The 27,276-nt window shown below is 51.8% G+C and overlaps 1 protein-coding gene across 1 annotated transcript in view; it reads right to left on the reverse strand.

The window, feature by feature from the left end:
• Positions 1 to 656: 656 nt before the first annotated feature.
• The window catches only part of Slc9a1 (solute carrier family 9 member A1), a 51,668-nt gene continuing 25,048 nt past the window's right edge, over positions 657 to 27,276 (reverse strand). The window contains exons 2-12 of the mRNA XM_034502200.2: positions 12,135 to 12,595; positions 8,658 to 8,908; positions 7,583 to 7,800; positions 5,983 to 6,185; positions 4,848 to 4,937; positions 4,391 to 4,461; positions 4,107 to 4,280; positions 3,786 to 3,900; positions 3,518 to 3,619; positions 2,829 to 2,901; positions 657 to 2,388 (exon numbers count right to left, since the gene is read on the reverse strand). Of these exons, the coding sequence (XP_034358091.1) occupies positions 2,048 to 2,388; positions 2,829 to 2,901; positions 3,518 to 3,619; positions 3,786 to 3,900; positions 4,107 to 4,280; positions 4,391 to 4,461; positions 4,848 to 4,937; positions 5,983 to 6,185; positions 7,583 to 7,800; positions 8,658 to 8,908; positions 12,135 to 12,595 (2,099 nt within the window). The 3' untranslated portion in view covers positions 657 to 2,047. The remainder of the gene's footprint in view (positions 2,389 to 2,828; positions 2,902 to 3,517; positions 3,620 to 3,785; positions 3,901 to 4,106; positions 4,281 to 4,390; positions 4,462 to 4,847; positions 4,938 to 5,982; positions 6,186 to 7,582; positions 7,801 to 8,657; positions 8,909 to 12,134; positions 12,596 to 27,276) is intronic.

Consider the following 27,276-nt stretch of genomic DNA (forward strand, 5'->3'; position numbering starts at 1 on the left):
ATATCCTAAGTCAGCTCTGAGGCCAGGTCCCAGGCTGGGCAGAGCCTCTTGGACAGTAGAGACCTCACTGCCCTCTGGTGGTCAGATACTGAAACTGCACCTCATTTCCCACCTCAGCTTTATACAGGGTCCCGTCTCTAATTCCTAGGTGAGAACACAAGTTAAGAGACTTTGTATTACCCTTAGTTAGACCCCAACCAAACTACAAGGTTTGTCCTTCCCTCCTGATACTGAGCCAGACACACTGGCTTATTAAACATTGACTTACTAAGGAAAAGGGAGAAGGAATTCCAAAGGAGGATGTCCCACAGTGGACTCTCAGGCCTGCATGAGCTAGGACTATTACATTTGGATAGCTCTGAGCCCTTCTCTGACTGGCTTCTGCAGGTGGCAGTTCGGCATACCACAGTCAGGAGTCTTCCAGACAGCACCCCAGCAACTATGCTCGCCTTTTACAAACTAGGGGTTTTACAAACTACTGTGTGAACAGAGGCTTCTTAGCGCCAAGCGCACTCAACTCCATCACAGTGTATCTCCAGCATCTGGACACAGTACAGACCACACAGCAGTTGATGGTAACAATGTTTCTGTGTCAGTCTGGGAGCCTAGCTCCTCTGGCTCCTGAAGTCCCTCATTCGCAGGAAGCAGCCCTGGACTCTTATCAAAAACTCACATTGATTTATTAGAATATGAAAAAGGTTCAGTTTCCTTTGTACAGGCGGCAGAGCGGCAGCAGCTGCGGTGGCTTTCTACATGGTTGTCGATGTCACCTTGCATGGCAACTCCTGCCCAGAACAGCACTTGCATGGAGAGGAGACAGCTGGACTGAGCACCCATGGTCCCATCCCCTGGGAGGGACCCCTCTGACTATTGCACGATCCTAGGGAGGGAGTGCTCAGGGGTTGGACAGACACCCGTGGGCTTGGCCCCAGCCATGATGGGTGGGGAGTGTGTGCCTGTGAGCAAAGGCCTCTAGGGCGTCCAGTACTGTCTACTCTTCAGGATGCAGGAGAGAGTGGTCCAGTACTGTCTACTCTACAGGATGCAGGAAAGAGAGTGGTCCAGATAAGGGGTGGTGGTAGAACTGGCCAACAGAAGTAAAAGCAGGCCCAAGAGCAAGGGAGGTAGCAGGAGGCCCCTTGCTGTGAGCTTGAGTCATGACAGTTTGGGCCACGTGTGAACCAGTGCTGTGGGCAAGGGCCCAGGAAGCAGAGGTCCCATTTAAGGGAGGCTGTTAGACGTGAGGATGGACGAGGGGGAAGGGTGGAACTCTGACTGGCACGGAGGATTCCAAGGGTCTGAAAACAGGAGTGCCTCTGTGCAAACAGAATCATACTTACATGGAGGTGCAAATAAACCAAATGTAAGAAGACGACACTTTCCGGAGCCTCGTCAGCCCCTCCCGTGTAAACCCCAGAAAGGCCCAGTGGTCCTCATCACCCAAGTCACTTCACTGTTGAATGTGCCCCAGTTCCCAGCAGAGAAGCTCAGAGATGCCCTCAGCCTGCAGCTCCGAGTAAGGACAGCTCAGGTGGCTGGCCAGAGCACCGAGGCTAGCGGGAGCGTGGCTCTGCCATGCTCACCCGTCTGTTTCCCAGCCAGAAGCCTGCTGTCCTCTGATATAGGAGGGCCCAGTCACGGCCAAGGAAGGTTCAGTTCCCTCCTTTCCTGGTAGGACCACAGTGGAGCCAGTGGCTCTTTGGTTAGAAATGATGATCAAGGACAAAAGTTGGTCTGGATGGGGAGGGGCTGGAGGGAAGGGAGGGCCTTGAGGAGCCCTGGCTCCACTATGGGCGAGCCTGGATCTAGAGATGGGGCAGGGCCTGCCCCACCAGCCCAGTTGTTCTGCCAAATGGATGAATTGGGAAGGCAGTTCTGGTAGGAGAGGACACTTCCCAGGAGGCAGGGCAAGCCGTGCTGCAGTGGGGGCTGTGGACCCAGCTGCCATGCGTAGAAAGAGGGCAGAGCCAATCCAGGTCAGGAGACAAGAGGAGCGCCCAGCCCCCACTCTTGTGGGAGAGTCTATGGGACACCCACTAGCCTGGCTCTACTGCCCTTTGGGGATGAAAGGCTCTCCCTCCCCAGGCTCAGGGTGGGGGCCTGGGTCACTGAGGCAGCGTTGTATTCTCTGGGAGCTGGGGCTGTCACTTGGTCCAGGGGTAAAGACATCGTCGGTGCCTGGGGAGGAGGGCTCCTTGCTCCGAATCATGATGATGCCATCCTCATCTTCCTCTTCCTCCTCTGGAGTCACCCTGGGACCCCGGTTTAGCCCAAGGACCTTGCCCTTCAACTCCTCGTTCACTAGGTCCACAGACTCAGGGGACTGTGGGGAGGCTGGGTCGATGGTGATGACAGGCAAGTCTGCCTTGGGTTCATAGGCCAGTGGGTCTGTGGATTGAGAGCACAGACAGGTTCTGCTCCTGAGTCCTGACAGTATAGCCACACCTCAGGGGCCCTTTCCACCTGTACTAGCAGCCCTCAGACCTTCCCATGAATGCAACTGTGTCTCTGGGCTCCACGGTTTCCTGAAGGACTGCAGTTAGCAACTGGCCTTCTCCTTGGACAGGGATTCCCACTGCCTCAGCCTATAAGGAGGCTTGCCCACATTCCTCTTCATAGACCTGCAGGTGCTCTGTGTTACAGTCCTCATGCTGAGCCCGACGGACAGTCCCTTCGTGTTTGACAGCAGGGCTATGCTGCCCTCTTTGTTAACACCCAGCCCTCTTAATGCAAGCACGGCTCATGGGAAAAGCCAGCTTCCTCTCTGACTCTCTGAGGCCTGTCCTTGACCCAAATGCCCAGCCCAAGGGTCCTTCTTTAGCCCTTACCTGAGCCTATGCGGGCCCGAGACATGGTGGGCGAGTCCAGCTTGTGGGCTGGTACCGTCAGGTAGTTGGTGATCTAACAGAGAGTGGACAGGGTGAGTGTGGCCAGTGGGCTGGCAGAAGTCCTCTGCAGATGCCCAGGTATCAGTTCTCAGTGAGCTCTTCCTCTGTCTGTGGTGGCAACTCCAGGGCCTTCCAGGGACTTGTCCCAGGCTCTCAGAAAGCTGTGCTACCTTTCTGGGCAGTCTCAAACAGATCTACTCTTCTCTAGCCTTGGTCTAGCCTTGCCTCCAACCCACACCTGACCCCAAGATTCTAGATTAAAACAAAAATAGAAGAATAACAATAAAACCCAACTCGGGCATCATCCCTAAGTCCTGTCCACCCAGGGTGTCACAAACCCAGCACACCACAACCAAGCTCAGTGCCTCACCTTTCATCACACCGTGCTCCTTTCTTGGGCACTCTGGACCTCTGTCACCCCAGTGGCCCCACTTCAGACTAGTGCCACTTCCCTGTGTCCCTTGAGCTCACTCCTTTCTCTTTCCCTGACATCTCCACATTCCCACCCTTTCCCTGTCAATCCTCTGGGATAAAGCCCAAAACTTTACACCGTTAACAAACCTCCCTGTCCATCTCTAAAACAGCTCCATGTGTGCCCGAAGAGGATCCGGGCAGAGCCTGACACGCACCTTCTGCTCTAGCTGCCGAGCCTTCTGTCTCCGGAGCAGCATCTGGTTCCAGGCTTCCTCGTAGGGGTCGGCCACCAGCGTGTGTCTGTTATAGGACCGCAGCTGAGGGAGGAAGGGCCGTCAGGGCAGGAGAAGACTCAGAATCTGGGCTGGAAGGCCAGAGCCAGAGATGCTCCGGTGGAGTGGGAGGCAGGGGGATGGCAGAGGAGGTGCTGAGGGCGCACGAAGGGGAGAAGCTAAGAAGGGCCAGGCTGAGGCAGGACCTCACCCGCTGCCGAGTTTTCTGCAGGTTGCTCCTCAGGATTTTGCGGATCTCTTCCTCTTTGTCCTTGGATAGTGCTGGCAAGATGCGGTCTGAAGTCACAGACTTGGGGTGGATGTTCCTGAACCACAGAACACAGATTAGGTCTCCATTTGACAGCACAAGGCCATGCTGGGGGACAACCCAGGGCTGGGTGGCCCAAGTCCCAAGTCTTTAGTACGGCTTGACTAGCTAGACAACAGTATAGCCCCGGTGGCCATCTCAGGCTAGGGTTGGGGGAGCTAGCCTGGGGTACAGATGCTGCCCAGATTGGCTCATGGCACTCACTGCATAGAGACGGTTGAGACAGCAGACGGGATCTTGCCCATGCCGCCACTCTCCACCAGCTCAATGGCCTGCTTCATCTCCATCTTGTGGTAGAACGCAATGAGCTGGGGCTCTTTGGAGCGTTCTCCAGCTATCAGACATTTCTTCACATACTTCTTATTAAAACGGTTGAGCCTGTGGGAGGAGGGAGATGAAGGGGCTAGCTCCTAGGCACGAGAAGATGCCCAGGCCCTCAAGGACCCTTAATTGTCTTCCCCCCTCCTGCCCATCAGACCTTCACCTACTTGTCCTTCCAGTGATGGTGGCCATAATGACCACAGATGTCCTCGATGCCTGTCAGAAGGTGGTCCAGGAACTGAAATGGGCCCAGGGCCAGGTCAAGCCTTACTGCTGGGCTCTTCCCCACCCAATCCACCTTTACCCCAACTATGGGTCTGCTTAGCCGGCCCCACAGTTCCAGAGTTAGCCAGCAGGTGGCTCCATACCATTACTCATTCCAAAGTCACACTCTGGTGAGCCCCCTTCTCTGAACCCACTTGAACCTAGTGGCAGAGGCTGGTATAACACCCTCCTGGGCTCCCAAGAGCTCACACCACTGCCCCTTCAGCTGGAGCCAGGCAGGGGGTCCCAAGGGTCTAAGACAACCCGGCACTGGGCTAAGGGAAGGCGGGCTTATGGCCCAGCTCTGCCTCAGCTCCGGAAACCTTCTCTGGCAAGCCCAGGCCCAGCCAGCCTCAGTACCTGTGTGTGGATCTCCTCGTTGATGGAACGCTTTGTCTCTTGCTTCTTCTTCACAGCCAACAGGTCTACCAGAGGCCGGATGGTCATGCCCTGGAGGATGGGTGAGTGTCAGACATTCTGGTTGGGCTATCCTGGCAGAGAGGCTGAGGAACCTACCTTCTCCTTGAGGGCCTCAATCTCTCAGGCCTGGGGGTGTTATACTCTCTACCTCAGCATGTCAATCAAGGCAGGCCTTTAAGGCCACTTCTTCCTGATAGGTCAGCCAGTGGAACAAGCCTCACTGCTAGGCCAGGGTGAGCTCTACCCTGGATTTGCTCTGAGCTTAGGGAGTCAGGCCCTGTAGACAGAACCCCTCTGTCCTGCCTCCATCACAGGCTCTACAAGGTTGACTAGCATCCGTGCTTCAGTATCTGCACTATCCTTGAAAGATGGATCTTTAAAATGCTCCCATTTTACAGCTGTGGAAACTGAGTGGCAGCGGGGCTGAGTGATTCCCTGTGGCCCCACAGAAGCAGCAGACCCAGAGTCAGGCTAGCTGGAGAGGGTCACACCATGAAAGTGGCTTGGAAACCCATCGAGTACACACACGAGCAAAGCTGGGCTAGAGCAGTGTTTCTGAGGACAGAGCAGGTGGACACTCTCCTGGAAACAGACAGAAACTGCACCCCATTCCAAGAGGTTTCCCCATATCTTTTTCCCATGAGAAGGCAAAGGTGTGGCCCACCTCACACCATGAGCACTGGTGCCCAGGAGAGGCAGAGGATGGGAGAGAAACGGAGGCCCAACAGTTTTTCACTTGCTCCAGGCCAGTCGCTCAGGGAGAGCGGGCCTCTCTTGGGGATGGGTAGAGACAGGGGTGAGACCCTGCTAAGCCTGGGTCATTTAAACACCCAGAAGTCATTGGCCCACAGGCTGCCAGGACTGCAGTCATCTGGCTCAGGCTCCTCACTCCACAAATGGGTTACTGAGTCACAGACAGGCACACCTTCCCAAGAAACAGCTAGTGGAACGTAGGCTGAGTCCAGGCCTCAGGCTCCCTGACTCAGGAGACTGTCCAGGCTGCCTACTCTGAGCTGCTACAGATGCCCAACCATGGCAGCACTCAGCCCTGCCACCCCTCCCCAAGGCCCAGTACCTGCACAAAGACTGTGAAGAAGATGACGGTGATGATGGCCGTAAGGAACAGGTCACACATGGGGAAGTGCTTCTTGTCCAGGAGGTAGCCCAGCGAGAAGGCGATGGCCCCTCGCAGGCCGCCATAGGCGATGATGAACTGGTCCTTGGGGGTCAGCTTGACAATGCGGAACTTGTTGATGAACCAGGTCAGGACCAGAACGCCTGCCAGGGAGCAGGCAGAGGGGAGGTCAGCTCAGGAGCTCCAGACCACTCAACCCAAGACCTTGGTAGGTCTTTAAGGGTCCCTCAATCTGCATTTGTTCTGAAGATATCACAGAGGTCTTCACCGGCTACAGCTAAGAGACGGAGGAAACCGTCTTGGTACTGAGTTGGACTTATTAAAACAGGCGAGAAATAATTATCCTACTGTTTCTACTTTTCTATAGACTGGAAATTGTTCATAGTGAAACATTGTTTCGAAGTGCAGGCTGCGAGAAGAGGGACACAGAAGAGCGCTTGCTCTGCATGCATGAGGCCTGGTTCGACCTCCAGCATTGTAAAACATACAAACAAAACCTGTTCGCCAACAGTAAGAGTCCCACAAAATCTCCGGGCAGCTTACACTGGTAATCCTAGCACTCGGGAGGCTGAGGCAGAAGAAGTATCAAGAATTCTAGACCAGCCTGGTCTGTATAGTAAGATCCTGTCACAAACAAACAACCCTAAACAAACAAAAAACCTAAAAGCCATAGACAGTGACAGGGGAAAGCACACTGTGGAGCTCTGGCTTCCAAGTGCACATGCACACACGTACACACATGCACACATGCACACACATACACACATGCACACGTGCAGAAAAGGGAGTAAGATGCAGAACGTAGCAGTGGCCTGGCCACAAAGGTGAGGACAATCTAGCAATGGGGTGGAGCCCACAGACTCGATTCCACGGGTGACACTAGCCTGGCAGCTTCAGGCATCTGTGCCATGACAACAGAACACTTGGCTCAGGGTTACAGGCTGGCTTATGGACCTGAGAAAGCCACTAGGCTTCACCATAAGTCATTGTGACATTGTCTACAGTGTCTCCATATGAGCATGAGGCATGGGCCTCTCTCCCTGAATGGTCTCAAACGGTGTCGCATTGCAGAGAAGAAATGGGAGCAGCCAGGAACCATTCAGACAGGGACAGGGACAGGGACAGGGACAGGGACAGGGACAGGGACAATGTACTATACACATCTTACTAGCCCCTCCACACACTGTACTACAGACACCCCACAGCTCAGCCCCTCCACACACTGTACTACAGACACCCCACAACTCAGCCCTCCACACACTGTACTACAGACACCCATAGGCCAGCCCCCTCAATACACTGTAATGGGCACTCAGCCTATCCCCTCTGTATATGGTACCATATAATACATATTACCTCACATACACAAACAGCACCACACACATACACAGTCCAGCTCTTAGAAACATTAACACACACACCCACAACCTAGCCACACACTATATTGCACATAGCTATTCCACAGCCTGGCTTCTCCATACAGTCTCACGTGTATACTTTATGTACACACTCTCCTCTCTGGCCTGGGCCTGGCCCTTACCCAGCACCCGGGCGATGAGGCAGAAGAGCAGGGTGCTGATGACAAAGGTCCAGTTCCACTGGTGAGAGCCGGCCACGGTGGAGACACCGAGGAAGATGAAGATGAGGGTTTCGCTGACGCTGCTCCACATCTTCAGGAAGTACTTGATGGTGGTGTGCGATTTGTGGGAGATGTTGGCTTCCACGTAAGGGCGCATTACTACTCCTGAGGCGATGAGGCTTGGGGAGAAGAACAGGGTTCAGGGGTTACAGGCTGACAGCACCAGGCTGACCAAGCGCTTGCTTACTGGACAACTTGTAAGGGCCAAATGCCCACTATTTTTCCTTGATCCTCACACCAAGCACACAGGGCTAGCAAATTCAGACAAGAGACGGGAGCTTTAAAAGAATAAAGTTACCTCTGTTGTCCTCCAGAGGCAAGTGGCAATGCAACAGACTCAGTCTGTGCAGCTCTAAGCTTTGTCTCTTCCCCAGTGCACCTGCATCTACCCAAAGACAACCAGTGCCACGTTCTGGTCTCGGGTTCATCTCCTCCCAGTACGAAGTTCCCAACACACAGGGTCCCTCTAGGGAGCTTTGCCGGCTCGTTCCCCACTACCTGAGTCCCCAGTTTAGGTTGGCCTGTGTACATCTACTTTCCTTGTGCCTCACTGACTCTTCTCAGGGCCCAATTCAAACTCAACAGAGACCTTGGGGCCTCTAAGATTCAGGCATGGACAACGCCTGGTAAGCCCTCCTGGGAGCCTTATGGCTTCCATCTCGGGATTTTCTTTAAGAAAATGGCAGGAAGTAGCAGAACTGAGATCTAAGACCCCAGCTCAGTTTCCTAGGGCAGTACTGGATTCTGTCTCCTATTCCTGAGGCTGACCCTAACACACATTGCTTTTGCCCATAATCTTCAGATTCCTGAAGCCCAGGAGTCCAATGGAAATGGTGTCTTATGGAAGGCCTCTAATGACCTGGGCCACTCCAGTGTGTACCATGCAAGCCTGGAGCTTCTCCTTGACCACAGAGATCTGGGGACTCCATGGTAAGTAGCTACCCCACCAAGCCCGTCAGATGCCACGCCGACTCACGCCATGATTCCAGACAGGTGGAAGAGCTCAGCTGATAGGTAAGCCATGTAGCTGTAGAGGAAGACGAAGAGCGGCTCGATGACCCGGATGTGGGAGGTAAATCGTGAGGTGAAAGCTGCGATGACCCCGTAGACCACGCCCACAAACACCCCGCCGAGGGCCACGACGAAGAAGCTCAGGAAGCCGAGGAAGATGTCCGAGATGCCCACAGACTCATAGCTGGCAAACTCCTCAAAGAGGTGATAAAGGACCTGGAGAGGGCATGCAGACTGGTAGGCAGGAGGGCAGGGTGCTGGCCCCACAGCTCCCTGGGACTGGCCCCTGTTTATCCCATCCTTCCATGAGCCACAGCCATGGATATAGACCACACGGCAGCAGAGAAACACCTACTGCAGAGAAGCCTACTGCTAAGTGTGCAGAACATGGCCTCAGGCCGAGGGAGCTTGCTGGAGGCGCACACTGGAGACCTACAGCACACCCTGCTGGTAAAGAACTCAAACTCTTAAAGCTGCAATCCTTTGCACACATGGTCAATGACCTCATTTTCCTGTGCTTCAGTTCTCTGAAAGGTGGGGGACAAATGGAGTGCCCACGTCACATGGCTGTCATAAGATCTAAGTAAAGCTCTCAGCATGACTGGGACTCCTTGTGGTACTACCAACTCTGTCTCATGGTTCGACCTGATATAAACCATGGCTTCTCTGGATTGTCTCTCCTTCAGCACAAGTTCAGACAGTAAACCAGGACATGACCTGTTAACCTCTGAAAATACACGGGGCCAGGTCACATGTGATCTGGGGTCCACCAAGTAGGACTGAGAAATCTCCATTTAAAGAAGCTGCCTGAATAGTCACCATGGGCGGCCAGGCTCAGATGCTGTGGAGCTGGAAGCCCCCTGCTGCCTCCCAGCCCTGGGATGGGACACTGTCTGTACATAGTGGTCTTGATCTCCACTGGTATGCAAGCCGAGGTGCCTATCCCCTTGGTAGAGGGAGGCTCAGACAGGTCCACAACCTGTTCCCTAGTCTCCGAGGGACTGACTGGTACAGCTGCTCTGTCTAATCAGGTACAGCCCCAGAGAGCTCTGCCATGTTTCCAGGCCTGGGAGGAAGGGGTAGCAGGCAGGAGAGAGTGAGAGGACATTAAGAATGCCAGGCAGCTCAGGTGCAGCCTCACTGTCTGGGAAACTGTCTGGGGCATTCACACCTGAACCAAGCTCTAGAAAAGGCCCAACTTGTCAGGCAATGGTGGCTGGCACACACCTTTAATCCTAGGACTTGAAGGCAGATCTCTGAGCTTGAAGCTAGCCTGGTCTACAAAGCTAGTTCCAGGAGAGTCAGGAGAATCAGGGCTATGCATACGCATACACACACACATCTCAGAAAACCAAACAAAAACAGAAAGATGGAAGGAAGGAAAGAAAGAAAGAAAAGAGGGGAGAGAGAGAGAGAACGAGAACACAAGCGAGCTGGGCAGTGGTGGCACACACTTCTAAGGCCAGCATTTAGGAATTTAGAAGGCAGAGGCAGCGGATCTCTGTGAGGGTAGCCTGGTCTACAGAGTGAATTCCAGGACAGTCAGAAGGGCTACACAGACAAACCTTGTCTTGGACAAAAAAAAAAAAAAAAAAAAAAAAAAAAAAAAAAAAGAAAAAGAAAAAGAAAAAAAGAAAAGGCCCAATTTGGGCTGGCAGAAAGGGTAGATGCTGAGCACTGACTGGGCACCAGTGGATCACAGCTTTCTGGAAGGCAGGCTGGGCCTCAGCAGCACTGTGCTCTGCTACAGGCTAACCTCACTCCAGGCTTGGAGCTGCTCACTAGTGACCACAGTCTGTCACACGAGTCACTGGAACAGTACTGAGGTAGGTCCTCTTTTCTAGCTTAGAGCTATTGTCAGTGGTGTGACAAGCCAAAACGAAAAGTAATATGGTGTAGGCTTGTGGGGGGTCATGTGACCCCAGCAGGCACGTGACCTCTTCAGCTAAGAGCCTCCTGATGCTTCCATTTCAGATAAGAGTGCCATCATCCTGTTTGGTCTTTGTTTTGGTTTGGTTTGCAGGGGTCATCTTTACACAAGTTAGGGTTACTTGGGGAGAAGACTCTCAACTGAGAAAACGCCTTCTTCAGACTGCCTGTAGCCAATGCAATGGGGCATTTTCTTGGTGAGGGAGGACCCAGCTCACCTCTGGGCAGGTGGCCCTGGGTTGTACAAGAAAGCAGGCTGAGCATGCCAGTAAGCAGCACCCCTCCAGGATCTCTGCTTCAGCTCCTACTTCAGGATTCCTGCCTTGAGTTCCTGCACTGACTTCCCTCAGTGTCAGCACACGACCCTGACTGAAAGCCTTCCTCAGGCTGCTTCTGGTCTTGGTGTTCTACCACAGCAACAGAAACCATAACAAAGCTAGAGTCACTGTGCAAAGCAGGTAAGGCATTCAGACTGGGAGCGCCAGAGCAGCAGCCACGTGACCGGCACTGCAATCACTGTCAGATCCTGCACACAGATGGAATTATCAACTTGATGCAAGCACACGGTTGCTTGCTGTAGTGTCAACCTGAATGCATATCTAGACTCAGCTGGGAGGTGGTTCAAAATAGGCACCCAGACTTCAGGTGCATATGAACAAGCTGGATTCCTATAGGAATCCCAGGAAACCCCACCTGGCCTTTGGACAACAACACTATCACTCTGTCACTTGAAACCTGTCAAAGGAGAGGCCTAGAAGAGGAAGAATTTCTCACTTAAAGTCACAGGAAAGCAAGTAGTCAGCCGGGCAGTCAGGTGGCACTGCTGCACACCATCAGTCCCAGCACTCAGGAGGCAGAGTCGGGCAGTCTGAGTTGGAGGCCAGCTTGGTCTACTGTCTCAAAACAAAAACAAAAGCCAACCAACCAACCAACCAACCAAACGAATGAATGAACAAACAATAACAAAACCACGCAGTCAGCCCAGACCTACTAATTTCACTCACCACACCCAAGAGGTTTGGGGGAACAGAGACCTTTTCATTTCCTTTGCCCAGAACCCTGCACATACCAAACTCTTAAACAGCCAACACAAGAGCTAAAAGCCTCCTCAGAGATTAAATGGGCTATGAACTGAGGCACGAAGAAGCCCGGTAACTGGGCAACACAGTATCAAATGCAAGCTGGCCAAGAATCTAATGACCTACTAGGCCAGCAGCTCAAGTCCTGGCAGGCAATAGACTGGACTTAGGACACTGCCTCAAATCTCAGCTCCGCCACATTCTAGGAAGCTGTCTAACTTCTGTGGACTGTTTCTAGTTCTATAAGGTAAGAAAGTATGTCTCTCCTCAGGTTGTCCTTTAGATTAAAAGAGAAAATCCATGTACCAGTGCTCAGAGCAGTGCCTGACACACAGCAAGCATGGAGGGACACTGGCAATCTTTATTATCATTAGTGGAAGGATAAGGCACTGCCCATGCCCCATGTGCGTGTGGTGTGGCCCCTGACCCCTCACCACAGTGACGGCATCATTGAGCAGGGACTCCCCGAAGACAAGGATGTGTAGCAGTTCATTGATGTGGATCTCCTCGAAGACAGCCAGCACGGCTACCGGGTCCACAGCGGAGATGATGCTGCCGAAGAGCAGGGTGTCCAGCAGGCCGATGTTGTTGATCTGCTCGCCGCCCACCAGGCACACGGCGTACAAGAGGCCACCCAGGAAGAAAGCATTCCACAGTGTGCCCACCACAGCAAAGATCAGGATGGTGCCCAGGTTCTCCGTGAACTGCCGCAGAGGCAGAAAGTAGCCTGCATCCAGGATGATGGGCGGCAGCAGGAAGAGGAAGAAGACGTCTGATTGCAGGAAGGGGGGCGTCTCTCCGACGCCCTTGATCAGGCCCCCCACCAGCAGCCCCACTACGATCAGCAGGCAGCTCTCCGGGACGATGCTCGAGATGGTGGGGATCACATGGAAACCTGTGAAGGGCGAGAGAACGGGAGGCCGTGGGCTTTTCAGGGGAGCCAGAAGAACAGAAGGTTGGGGACAGTACTGGGGACCAGGAGAGCAGTTGGCGAGAGGTGCACAGGCTTGGTCTCAGAAGGCCGCTCTGTTAACTCTCTGAGCCTCGGGTTCCTTGCCTGTAAAATGGAAGGGATAATACTAGCTTCACAGGGCTGTGGTATAAAACAATCATTGTAAAAATTTATAGTTTGTATGTGTGTATGTGCATTTGCACATGTGTGCATGCACCATGACACATGGGTGGACGTCAGAGGACAACTTGTGGGAGTTGGGTCTTTCCTTCAACCAGGTCCTAGGGGCTGAACTCAGGTCCTCAGGCTTGGCGGCAAGCACCTTTACCTGCTGAGCCATCTTGGGCCTGATGTTTTCATAGAACAATCATCAACTGTCTGTTACTGTGGTAAACTCTTACAAAGCAGCAGCTCTGCATGCCTCTAACAGACAGAAATCAAACTGATGATCAAGCTGCCCTGAGCCCACGGCACTTGCTCAGGGAGCTGACTTACATCCCACACAGAGACAACCTAACAGTCCTGTCTTGGGGAGGCGTATAAGCCGCAGGCTGACAATGGATGGTGTTAAAGTGGGGACATCAGAGAGACAGGAGAATCAAAGAGCATCAGTGTCAGGAGAAATGTGGGGACAACAGGCCTGGGTCTGCACACCAGCAGAGCGCACTCAGCGACCTCCAGCCCCAGACTTGCAGGCAGTAGGCAGCTGTACATAACTGAGGACACCAGGCAGCTGCTCCAGAAGATCCCAAGAAGTCAAAGGCCATCCGTCAGTCTTGGCAAGTAAAACCAAATCTCTTTGCCACTCTGCCTTTAGCCCAATCCCATCCACTCTACAAATGGGGCAACTGGGGCTGAAAAGGTGAAGGGATTTGCCCAAAGTCAGAACAAATTAACAGAACTAGGAGGGAGTCCAGGTCTGAAGCCCAGCTCCCAGCAAACGCCATAGTTGTGAAATTCTAATTTTCCTTGCCTCCCTCCACATCAAGGCACTGTGACAATCTGCCAACCATTTCCCCAAATAGTGTTGGCCATCCTCTGTTGTGGCCTATAGTAAGGCTTCAGACCCAGGGTTCTGAGGATGCCAGGTTTGGCCAGAACCCCACATTCCCTATGAGCTCTTTGGTTTGCTTTTGGAGTAGGAAGGTGTGTGAAGACCTGAGCACCCAAATGCATGCTGGCTACTCAGTTCCCAAAGCCAACTTGGTCAAAAGATAGTGAGGCCATTGCTCAAGACCGATGCTCTCTCCTCTTCCCTGCCAAGCAAGCTCTGAGCTGGTGAATCTTATAGTCTATATGGAGGGCTGAGGCTACCTTAGGAGCTAGCATACACCTGCTGACTTGATACACAGGGATGGGACACAGACCACAATCTTCAGGACCTGCCTGGCCAGATCTCTGCCATCATTGTCCCCTAGACCTGTGGTAAGGAAGGACATTTTTCCCTATGGCAAAGCCTCTCCTCTGTTCAGGTACTGACCCAGGCAACACTAGGATAGCATCACAGTCCCCATACAACGCAAACTCCCAGAGACACCGACAATGTATTAGGGAAAAACATGGGTCTAAGGGTAGAAAGAAATCTCAAAGCAACCCTGTACATGGTCCTATTTCAAAAGTCACCTCTTATGCTAGAAAGCTGCCCAGGTTACAGAGTCTCCCAGTAACACCAGTGTTCAGCCAGCAGGTACATCTTTGTCCCACTCTCCTTCCCAGCTCCTAATATTCATATTCTTTGCAATTGCCCCAAATGAGCCCCTCCCTTGTTCCAGCAGATAGGCCTCCAACTGTGCAGCTGGTCAAGTGTGCTTCTGCCTCCTCTTCCAGGAAATCTTTCCTGACCATCCTGTCTGCCTAGGGCAGGACAGGAATTCCTCTCTTGTGCCCTCTTCTCTTACAATCTTACAGCCACAGTCATTGCCTTTCCCCTGGTACCCTGAGAGATCAGGTAACCAGCTAAAGAGTGGGGACAGGGCCACAGCACCTTGCCCAGAGAGCCGCACTACCCTGAAGGGGAGAGTATAGGGTCTGCTACACTGTACATCTTGAATTCTTCAATAGCTTGAGTTTTAAAGGGTTAATAACACCTGGAGGATGACAAAGCCTTTATGAGGTGGGATCTAGGAGCGGTTTTTAGGTCACTGGGCATGTGTCCCTCAGGGGAAAAAGATAGGCCCCCCACAGTTCTCTCCTTGCTGTCTTTGCTCTTTGGCTCATGCTTTAAGCATTTTGTTCTACCATGTGCTGCCCCAACAATATGCTGCCTCACACAGACCCACTACTCTCACAATGGGGTGGGGAGGATGATTGGTGGGTAAAAGTGTGTGCTGATCCAGCAGGAGGGCTGTAGTTCAGATCCCAGGACACACATACACACATATACATATACATATACATACACACAATATAAACACATACAATGTAAACACACACTCATATATACATACACACACAATGCAAATACTCTCTCTCTCTCTCTCTCACACACACACACACAATGAAACACATAAACCACATCCACACACAATGTAAACATATTCACGGACACTCACATACAATGTAAACACATACACACACAAAACAAAAAAAATGAAACCCTCTAAAGCTGAGTTAACTAGTTTTAAAACTCTCTTTAAATGTGTACTTAGTCATAGGAAAGTGGACCAACCAAGTTTAAGGGAGTACAATCCTTTTAATGGGCCGGAAAGCAGCTGTCCATGGTCAGGAATGCAGCTCGAGGGACTGGTAAGGTGGCTCCGGGAGTAAAGGTGCCTGTTACCAAGCCTGATGACCTGAGCTGGATTTCTGGGGCCACACAACAGAGAGAACCAACTCTTACAGGTTGTCTTCTGACCCCCACAAGCAGGCTGCGGCACACATGTAAGCACATGTACACACACAAACACATGTGGGGACCTTTGTGAGAAGCTCACGGGGATGGCCATGCTTTTCTAGACTACGAGTCCTCCATGGCAGGTGGACAGCTGCTGTTCCTATAGGACAGATGGCAAGTTGGAGCTCTGAGAGGCAGGATGGACTTGGGGTCTTCTGACCAGGGGACAGCATGCTTCCTTCGACTTAAGACTGCTCCCAGGGCACCTGCTGCAGGCGTGTCCCTGGATCCCTTCCTTCTCACTTCTACCTGGTCTCCTGTATGGCCCTGCTTCCTAGTTTTCCGTGTCTGGGGGTGCGGGGGAGCTTCCAGGCCTGAGGGGCCTCTAGGCTGAGTGCAGGGCTGAGCACAGGCTGCAGGGAAGGGCCGGATCTGTTCACTCTTAGCTTGTTGCCTGCAGTGGCAGCACATTAATGGAAAGTGCTTGGGAGAGGGACACTATCAGGAGAGAGCCTCCTAAGGGAAAAAGAGTATGCCTTCCTGAGATCTGTCCTAGCGTGTCCCCTCCCAAGGCCTTCCTGAGATCTGTCCTAGCATATCCCCTCCCAAGGCCTGCCTGGGATCTGTCCTAGCATGTCCCCTCCCAAGGCCTTGATTCCAGTTATCCCCACCCTGTATCCCTCAAGAGTCCGGAAACACAGGAAACTAGCTGACACCTGTAATCAAGGGGCAGAAATGACAGATGGGGTGCCTGGTGTAGTGACAAAAACCAGCACTGAGGCAAGATCCCAAGAAACAGGCCCCTCCAGGGTGCAGACTGCGGCGGCAGTGACTTAGCTACGATGGAATTCGGGTAGGGCAGACACAGTTAGAATCAGATCTAGAGACAAGGAAGCCAGAATGGACCTCAGACAGCATTTAATTCTCCATAATGTGGACGGTCAGAGAGAGCAAGTGACTTGTTAATGGCCACAGAACCAGTTCCATAGGAGTGTGTGCTCTAGGTCCAGTGAGCCCCTCAACCCCCAACACTGTCCTTCCAGGCATCCTGTCCATCCCTGGCCTTGCACAAACCCTTGAAAACAACTCCCAGCTGGCCTCCTTGTGGGAAGTAGCTGGGGGAGAGGTGGAGTACTCACTCTTTCCTGTGTAAGCAGTCGTCTGAACACGTGTGTGCACAAATGCACGCTGACAGAAATGTCACCAGATTTTGGATTGACTGGGAATTCTCAAGGCTCTCCCCAGCTGCTCTACCCTTCGCCATGAAAACATTTTATTCACATTTCTCAAGCTGTCCCCATCTGCTTGGGCGGGCATAGTGGAACTGGCAAGGCTGTCCCATATTACCCATCGTTGCAAGAGTTCCTGGTTCCACTTCCCACAGGCCTATCTGGCCTGGGAAGTTAGGGAGGAATGCTTGGTAGAGAGGCCTCAGAGGCCTACCAGTGTTAGGTCACCAGGGTCCAAGTGGCGGCTGGGGACTCTGACATGATACTTCCAGGCCCAAGAGCTGCTCTCAGGCTGCAGTTCAGAGGTGCCCAGGGGATCTTTGTTCACTGCAGTGATTCTGTTTCTTTATCTCCCTCTTCAACAGCCCCAGCAACCGAGCAGCCTCAAGCACAGCACTGAGAGGCGACATCTCACAGGGAGCTACAACGACACCGTGTATAGCAGTCTGCAATGACCCTTGGACCTCATTTGCCCCTCACCATGGCTGTAAGGGGACCCAGGTTTACAGACAAGGAAACTGAGCCATGGAAAGGTTAAGCAATTCAGTTCAAGTTCTCACAGCCAATATGTGAAGCCTGTTTTTAGTCACTTGCACCATTACCTCTAGTTTCATTCCTAGCTGCTTTCCCAGAGGACCTGTCCAGGGCTAAAGAGGCCCAAAGCATTTCCCTGAAGAACAAAAGCAGCCATTTTTTTTTTTTTCCATGAGCCCTTCTTCCCCAGGGATGCACAGTTCCTGTCCTCTCTCATGGCCCTCTTGAAGACCATCTGCTTTTGAAGGCATCCTCCTAAGAACTATGCAGTGAGCTCAGGGTCTCTGCTGCCAGCTGTTAGGGCAATAGGTCAGAGTTCATCAGACACAATTTCTTACTAGCACCTTAGCTGTGGGACGCATAGAGCATAAGTAGTTTAGATTCAGCCACTGCCTCAGCACGTTCGCAGACAGACCTGCAGGAGACAAGACAGTGTAGCAGCAGCTACCCAGACTGTGTTCCACAGCCAGCAAACTGGGTCCCAATCAGGGTACCGTCACTGACCAGCAGGGTGGCCTTGCCAAGCTACTTTATGGCCCCTGTCCTCAGTCTGCCGACATGTAGCACAGCAGTGGGTAAAAGGAGACACAGTAGAAGATGACAGAGGTAAGGAATGCCAGCCATGAATGAGTTGTGGCAGTGCCTTCCTATAATCCTACCCACTTGAGAAACTGAGGCAGGAGGATCACAAGTTTGAGACCTGCCTGAGCAACTCAGTGGGAATTAATCTCAAAAAGAGCAGGGGGGAAATCACCAAATAAAGCTGACACTCAAGGTAAAACACAGCTATTCTATATTAAAGTTTTCACCCAGGCCCACAAGACAGTCCCGTGGGTGGAGTAGTTGTGGTGCAAGCCTGGTGGTGACCTGAGCTTGCTTCCTGGAACCCTACTAAATGTGAATGGAGAGGAGCTGTCACAGAGCTGTCTTCTGACCCCACACATGCACAGGTGCAGTGGGCCCTGTATCAATACACACACATACAATAATAGTAAATAAACTTAAAGTATAACTTTCTTCAGCTGAGGGTAATAGAAATAGACCATCACGGCCTACTGTGCGCATCTGCCCACCTCTGGATTGAAAGCTCCTGAGGGTGGGAACTCCTCAGAGCCATCCGAGTCCATGGTTTCTAGCCCAGAACAAACGTTAACTCCTCGTGACTGAGATATGACTGACTGGTCAGGTATGAGTGTAGGAAAGAGAGCAGGAGGACTCTGAGCTCTTGAGACAAAGCAGTGCTAAGGGGAAAAAAGCAGGTGGCTTTCCCAGATACAGCAGGGTAACTGAGCTGGGCTTTAAAAGCTCAACAACAACAAAATGCCTAAGGGTCAGGGCCTGTATCCTCTAAAGAGCCTCATAATATGGGCCTGGTTGGATTGGCCTGTAACTGCAGCTACCCTAGAAGCTAAGGCAGAAGGATCCAGGTTGAAGGACTGTCTGAGCTACAGGACAAGTTCTAGTCCCTCCTTAGCAACTAATGAGAGCCTGTCAGAGAATAAAAAATAAAATACAAAGGCTCAGAGTATAGTTGAGGGTTGAAGTGTTTGCCTAGCATGTGGGAGGCTGATGGAATCAGTCCCAAACACCACAACAACCGAATAAACAAACAGATAAATAATTGGGCCTGGCCAGATGACACATCGGTTAAGAATGTAGACTTCTGCAGAGGACTTGAGTTCTGTTCTCAGCATGCACTCACACACACAGACACACACACACACACTAAAATACATAAGAAAAGGAACAGAGTCGGGCATGGTGATCCATGCCTTTAATCCCAGCACTCAGGAGGCTGTGGCAGGTGGATTTCTGAATTCAAGGTCAGCCTGGTCTACAGAGTGAGTTTCAGGATAGCCAGGGCTACACAGAGAAACCCTGTCTTGAAAAACAAAAGCAAATAAAAAATTTGTTAACTAAGGGCTGGAAGGTCTAGCTCAGTGCTAGAGTGCTTGTCCAGTGTGTACCAATCGTTGAGTTGATCTCTAGTACCAAGGGATATAAAAACAAAACAAAGGAAACAAGACAGGAACTGATAATGCTCCTCACTCAGTTGGCTCCACACAGGCATTTTACAAGTCATGCCTGGCACGGAGAAAGGGCAGTGGTAGTGATGCTCTCAGTGATGTGAGGAGCAGCTGTGATCTTCACCTGGCCCTCGCTTGATGGCTAAGAAAAGGATCAGAGAGGCAAAGTGACCTGACAGGGCTGCATAACCCAGAAGGGTTGCCATCATTACAGTCCGGGTCTCCTAGTTGCCAGTTTCTTGAGCACCACGAAATCTAAGCCTGGCAGGATCAACAGAACAAGAATTCAAGTCTCCTGTATGCCTCCCCCACAGAAACAGTCAGAAATAAATCTGCTCCCAGTACCTGGGCAGGAACCACCACTGTGCCCAGAAAAGCCAGTCTCTGTGCCTCTCTCCAGCATTTCCACACAGCAGCTGTCTCTTGTTTCTATCCATACATCAGAGAGTCTTTCTAGGTTGTGGGGGAAGGACACATGGGGCCCCAGCTCCAGGAAGACAGTCTACATAATAAAACAGCTGCAGATCTTCCTGAAAACATGCTAGTGATGCCGGCCTCTCTGGGCCAGCAGGAAGAAGGCTGAGCCAGGGAGCCAAGGGCAGTTCCAGGCCTGGCTCTGCCCTTTAACAACCACAGGCCCCACTGTCTTCAGGTTTCCTGCTCTGAGCGCACTACAGATGGGCCTGTTTCTGTGTCTCGTCAATGAGAATCAGTGGGATGGACACAGATGCACCTTTCACTGTGATGTGGCAGAGGCTGCTGATCAAACCTAAGGACAAATAGATGTCACAGCAAGTGGGAAAGGGCCAGCAGCCTGGAGGAACCTACAGTGAGGCCAGGAGTAGTCTCTGGGAGGCCTGGAGGGAGAGGCTGTTTTAGATGCAGAGAACTGTTCAAGAAGTAAGTGTGGCCGGGCGGTGGTGGCGCACGCCTTTAATCCCAGCACTTGGGAGGCAGAGGCAGGCGGATTTCTGAGTTCGAGGCCAGCCTGGTCTACAGAGTGAGTTCCAGGACAGCCAGAGCTATACAGAGAAACCCTGTCTCGAAAAACAAAACAAAACAAAACAAAAAAAAAAAAAAAAAAAAGTGTGTGTGTGTGTGTGTGTGTGTGTGTGTGTGTGTGTGTGTGTTCTGCTGTCCTGGGACCTCCAGTCAACAGAGTTCTCCCTAAAGCTACAGGCAGTGAGTTCCCCTGCAGTGAGGCAGGCTGAGGATGACTCACTGGGAAAAGGGAAGGACAAGGGACCAGGAGAGCAGTAAACACTGCTTGTTGACAAGAGGCAGAGGTGGCAGTGCAGGACTGCAGGTGAGGGCTTCAGCAGCTAGCAGGCTCAGAGAGCAGGGGTTGTGTGGATGGTCAGTAAGCTCCTGAGTCTCAGGGCTGCTAGGGGACCTTGTGGTACACACTGATTTCTTTCCATGGACAGCTGTGGTGGTTTTAAGCAGGCCCATGATAATTTAAACCTGTGTGTGCTATCTCCCAGTCAGTCTCTGCTGATACAGCAGCCCAGCCACAGCACTGAGTTTACTTGGAGACCTTCAAACCTTTCTGCTTCTTACTCTGCTTTTTTTTTTTTTTAATTTTCAAGTGTGAGACTAGAGTCCGGCACCTTCTAGCATGCTATGCAAACTCTCCACCACAGAGTTCCAGTTTTTCATGCATTAGTTTAAGTTTTAAAATTATGTAAAAGGGGCTGGAGAGATGGCTCAGCCATTAAGAAGACTTGCTGCCCTTGCAGAGGACTTGGGTTTTGTTTCCAGCACCCATGTCAGGTGGCTCATAATCACTCCTAACTCCAGCTCCAAGGATTCAATACCCTCTGCTGGCAGCTGCAGGCATTTGCATGCATGCAGTGTACACACATATACCACACTCGTTCATAGAGACATAAGAGAAATATTTTTTTTAAAAAAAACAACCAACCAGGCTTGCTGCTCTGCTCTGTCAGAGGATCCCAATTTGAGCGTCTAGGACTCTCATCAGGTGGCTCACAACCCCCTTTGATTGCAGCTGGGGGAAATCCCACACCTTCTGGCCTCCTCAGGTACTGCACTCATGTACACATAAATAAAACCAAAAGTTTTAAAACAAAACTCTGCACAGATAGTTAACTACTCCCCTGGAGCAGACACTAAGCACTCTTCTGTCTCCAGAATACTCATGCAGCAGTGTGGTTAGTATCCTCAGTTAGAGACCCAGAACAGGCCACTGTCAACATGGTTCACTTGCTGGGAGGCCCAACTACCCAAGCTCTATCCCTGGCTCCTACAAAGTGGGAGGTGAGATCCAACTCCCAAAAGCAGTCCTTTGACCCTACACATGCACCATGGCACTCGTGGCTCCCTCACGAAAAAAAAAAAAATGTAATTTTAAAATTTTTTTAAGGATCATAAAGAGACTGGGTGTGATGGTGCCTGCCTGTAATCCATTTGCAGGCATGAGTTTGAGGCCAGTCTGGGCATCATACCAAGCCTAGGATGCAAAGCAAGATCCTATAGCAAACAAACTAGAATATGGCCACTTCCCTGCCCCAAGGACACACAGCCAAGGCTACAGAGTGTTTGGGGTAACTGACGCTGGAGGACCCTAGTCCTCGTTCATACTCCGACCTATGGAGACACCTTACAGTAGTACAGCCATGCCTGGACCATAACAGAGCAATTCCTTACAGCAGCATTAGTGAAAAGTGAAGGGTGGTTGCTGGTGTTCTCACATCCTCTACCTAAAGTCCCACACAGGCCTGTCTGTGCCACTGGCAGTGTCACCAGACAGCCTGGGTGTCTGTTTCAATGCACCTTCACCCCATGGCACCACTGGCACTGGAAACATCTAAATGACACTCCTGGCAGTGGAGGCTCTTCTTGGCTCCCCAGCTTTCAACCTTGAGGTGAAAAGGAAGGAAAGCAGAATGCTGGAGCCTAACAAAACTTGGAAGTGATCTAGTGTCAAGTCACTGTGCCGTCCTCTAATTCCCGATGGCCCGCAGTGTGGCTGCCCAGCTGGGCTCTCGCTCCCACAGTCACTGCAGTGCCAGCCCGGCCTGTCTCGGGGCTGTAGTGGGAGTGACACATGCTGCTTTGGCCTTATATCTGAGGCATGGCAGGGGCTATGGAGAAACAATGCTCTCAAGTTTCGAAGCCCTTCAATGCTTGTTGCTAGAAATTTTAAGAGCCATGAAATGCTAGATTTTCTTTTCTTTCTGGTAGGATAAGCTATAGTCTGAAAATGTGACACAAGACAGAACGGAAGTTGATCATCCCAAATTCCTGTAGTTCTTAAGTACCCCTCTCAGCCTGAGGCCTGTCTAATTCAGAAGCATCACAATGAGTTCCAGGCACTGCGCCTGCCCCATAGCACTTGCACTTGTGCACATATGACAAGGTGGCATAGGAGTGGCAAAAAGGACACAGCACAACCCTACCATTCCCAGGAAACCCCCTGCAGAGAGTGAGTCACAATGCCTCACTGTCAGACAGGATGGGGGGGGGGGTTTGCAAGTAACCAGACTAGGGTGGTATTGGCTCATTCAGGAAGAGACAGGGCCTCAAGAATCCGTCTGCAAACAGGATTTGTTATGTGCCTGCCATGTATCGTCTGTGACTGGGAAGGAGTGCTAGCCATCTTACAACTTGAGCACTTTGGCGACCTCTCAGAAGGCCATAAAGATATCGGTGACAGCCACGTGGGGCAGGCTTGCATTTGACAAGCTGAAGCAAGCTGGGCCTGACCTGGGCTACAGAGCAAAATCCAAGGCTACTCGGGGCAACTCAAGAAGACACTAGTGAAACAAACAATAGAAAATGTCCTGAGGGCAAAGCAGGAAACATTTCCCGCCCTTATACAGGTCCTTGGGTTTAATCTCTAGGACTCTAAAAAGAGGGGGGAGGGAGAGAAGGAAGAGGAAGAGGAGGGAAAAGAAGAAGCAGGAGGAGGAGGCAGCGGTGAGAAAATGACTGAGCAGCAGAGCTGGTGTGGGGAGGCTCTAGAGGAAGGTGCTCAGACACACAGGAGGGCGTGGAGTGGCCAGGAGGCAGGAGCTGCAGCTCCTGACTGGCAACTCCCTCTCCTGCTTCTCCTACAGTAGCTCATGCCCTCTGTGGAATCATCCTGACTCCTCTGTGCGTTCCACCTTTCCACGCCCCACCTCCCATCAGTCAGGGGCAGCTGGCTCTTCCTTTTAGACCTGTGACTAACAAGTAACCCAAGCCACTGTGACTGCTGCGGGAGCAGGATGCTGCAGCAGGATCCTTCTGTCTCCTTCATCCACTGCACTCCTCCTATGCTAGCAAGAGAGCCCGCCTTCACAAGGGGAGACATGGCACACAGTCTACAGAGTCATTTCCAGGCCAGCCAGGACTACACAGTAAGACCATGTCTCAACAAATCAAACCAACCAAACAACAAAAGAATGACAGGCTTTTGAAAGGGAGAGACTCCTGCTGGGCAGTGGTGGTGCATACTTTTTTTTTTTTTTTTTTTTTTTTTTGGTTTTTTGAGACAAGGTTTCTCTGTGTAGCCTTGGCTGACCTGGAACTCACTCTGTAGACTAGGCTGGCCTCAAACTCAGAAATCCACCTGCCTCTGCCTCCCAAGTTCTGGGATTAAAGGCGTGCGCCACCACCGCCCGGCTAGGAAGGAAGACAGAGCAGGTGGATCTCAAAGTTCAACACCAGCCTGGTCAACACAGTGAGTTTCAGGACAGCCAGGGCTACACAGAGAAACCTTGTCAGGATTGGGGGGTGGGGGGTGGGGCAGAGACAAAACCTTCAGGACACTTTGCCCCACATTAAATCTGCGCGCACACACACACACACACACACACACACACACACACACCCCAGCTCTCCTGGCTGATTGCATCTCAGGGCCTTTGCCCTATTCCCTCTGTATCTGCATGAGGGATAACATTTTCTCTCCTTTCCTTCAGGTCCCCAAAGCCACCTCCTCTGGAAGGTCCTCCTCTCATCTTGAGCTCTCAACTATGTCTGTGGCACGTGTCACTTCCTGACAGTCTATGTGCTTACCAGCCCTTCCCTTCCCAGCATCAAGGCAGGCTCTTGTCTACTCTCGATTTCAAGTTCCTGGCACCTAGACTAGTGCATGGTGCACACTTCGTCTCCGACTGTTACTGATGTGTGAATGATTATCTCTCGCTTTATCACTGTTCCAGGTGATTCTCAAGATCACATGAGACTACGGATATGAATGCACTGTCAGGGTGGGTCACCTTGTCCCCAGGAAGCACTACAGAGACAGACATACAGCCCTGTACTGAGTCTGATCACACTGAATGGAAGCCTGATTTGTTTCCCTCTTGAGGCCACAAACGTTCCTTACCCCAGGTGAGGAGAGGAGGGACCATGTCCTTTTACCTTTGACTCTGCAGCACCAAGCTCAGTGATGGTAAGGACCCAGCTTGGCTGCTGAGCCTGTCTGGTCACATAAGGACCAGACTCCTATCTGTCCTAGCAAGTGGCCCCATGTACTGAACTCTAGCTGAACTGACCAGTGAGAGTAGAGACACCTGATAGGCAGAATGGAGAGGAGCAGTGTGCTGGTACAGGTAGAATGTCTCTGTTGGGATCATAGACTGCACAGGCTAGAGAGGACGTTGTTAGATGATCATCAAGCACCACTTCCTCTGGTTCTCACAAGAAGCCTAGGCAGATGAAGAAAATGAACCAGGCATGTTGACTCCCTGTCCAGTGCTCACCCGGGGATTGATGATCTAACATCATTTTGTGAGCACAGTCTCGATCAATCCACAGAGGTAAGACAGCCTGTAGGGATCCAACTACCCAGGCTTAGCACCTTGGAATCTCAGAGAGATGTCTGGCTACGTGGTCATGAAGTCTAGTCTCCAGGGCAACCAGCAATGGCCCCTGCATTATACCAGAGCAGAGCAAGGAGACCCTATCCTGCCAATCAAATCCTTGAGAGACTAGAAGGCTACATTCAGAGGGAGAGAGGGCCAGAGCCAGACCCACACGGGTGAGCAGAAACCTGGGTTGCAGTTCCTGCATTATCTACACACTGGACGGCTCTTAGCAAACCCTTGCCTTTCTAAGCCTCTGTTCTTCCTCTTCTGCTGGTATAAGAATGTCTGTGGCTCAGGGAAGCTGGAAGAAGAACATGACCTGCACATTGACAAATGTTCTACTTTCAGGGGTAGAAACCAGGATTCAAAATGAAGCCAGGAAGCCAACAGGCTTGAGTGTTCTGAAACATAAGGGAGACTGATGTCCACTCTGAACAGTTGACCTTCTCTGCAGCCATGACTCTTCCTAGCTCTGACTTGGGCTCAACAGAAGGACAACATGGGTACAGAAGCAGAGGGGCCGGCCTCCGGCTGTAACAGGGGTCAAGTATTGCCTGGCACCTCTGAAAACTAAGGCCAGCTCCATGGCCAGGCCCTAAGAGAGGCAAGGACTCAAGGGTCAGTAAAGCAGCTTTACCCCAGGAGCAGCTCTCTAGAGCAGGGCAGTCAGCACTCTGGGGCCTGGAGACCAGACCCATGAACACGGTACAGGGGCTGATGAAGTTGGCTCAGTAGGGAGAAATCATGAGGACAAACAGTGAGACAGTCAGACTTTCAACGCCAACTCACTGATATATCAGGGAGGCTCCATGGCTAAGAGGATGCTCTCCCGCCACTGACTAGCCACATCTGTATGCCAGGTACCTAACCTCTCACTCAGCACCTCATCTGGGAAGTGGACTCACAGCCATCTCCATCTGGAAGGGCTGTTCTAAGCAGCCAAAGAGCTCAAAATAGTCAGCTAAGGGCGCCATCCTATCTCTGCACACCTCACCTCTAACCCAAAATAGACTGCCAGCATCAGGATATAGCTACAGAGAAGAAGCCAGAGGCCAGGAGACCTGGGCCCCACTCACAGGCGGCACAACAGTTCCTGCTAGTTTTTCAGGCTAAGCCTGCCGGCAAGAGCCACAGAGGGCATGGAGGGAAGTTACAGGAAGCACAAACCTTCGAGAAGCCCCAAGGAACAAGCTCCTTGTAACCTGTAAAATCACAAAACGACCTTATGGGGACCAAACCTATAGGTCACAAGAGTTGTAGATGTGCTACGCTTCAAAGAAGCTCTACTCTCCTGGACAGACGTAGGATGCCTGGGCCCTGGGGAGCAGAGTCCTGCAGGGGGTGTGGTGGGAGCATGTACCACAGGCCATGTTCTGAAACCTTCCACACACTAAGCTCCAGAATGGTGGCAGACAGGGTGAGAAGCATGCTTGAGGACCTTTCCCTGTCCCTACCCCCATCCCCACCCCCAGGGACAATGGGGGAAGTTTGTCACTCAGGCCTCTAGGGGCAATAATCAGATTGAGCGGATAGGAGGCTTGAGCATGACCAGAGAAGCCTGCACTATAGAGGGCACTGCAGAGAAATGAAGAAACAGCAGGCTTTGGTCCCAAGGCCAGAAGTGTCCAGGACCTGAGATCTTCCTTAGAGGAGAGAAGCAGAAAGATGCTACAGGAAATGAGGAAGAGGCAGCCAATCTAACCGCTGTTTAAATAATACAAATTAAGCCCAAAAGGGGCAGAGGCTACACCAAGGTCATGAAGCAAAGTGGAGCAAAACTGGACAAACACTCATTGGATTGAAACTGGTCCTCATGCAGAACATGGCAGCAACCCCACAAACCACTTCTGTTTTGTTTTATTTAACTGTCTTCTCCTGAGCCCATTGACGTATACTCTCCTCATGCTGCAACTGAGGAAACTCAGAGGCAGAAAAAGGTTAGGAGGTTTGTTTTGTTTTTCAGAGACAAAGTCCTCTACGTAGCCCTGGCTGTCCTGGAACTAAGTATGTAAACCAGTCTGGCCTCAAACTCAGAGATCCTCTGACTTCTGCTGGGATTAAAGGCTTGCAGCACCACTCCTAGCTGTAGGGTGCAGTTTCAACCTGGCCCTTCTGCTTGGTCTTTTTGACTCCAGAGCCACCACCGGTCTCCAGCCATGCTGCCCGAAAAGCTGGGTTCGGG

Source organism: Arvicanthis niloticus, chromosome 5, assembly GCF_011762505.2.
Source record: "Arvicanthis niloticus isolate mArvNil1 chromosome 5, mArvNil1.pat.X, whole genome shotgun sequence".
In the NCBI taxonomy this organism is placed as follows: domain Eukaryota; kingdom Metazoa; phylum Chordata; class Mammalia; order Rodentia; family Muridae; genus Arvicanthis; species Arvicanthis niloticus.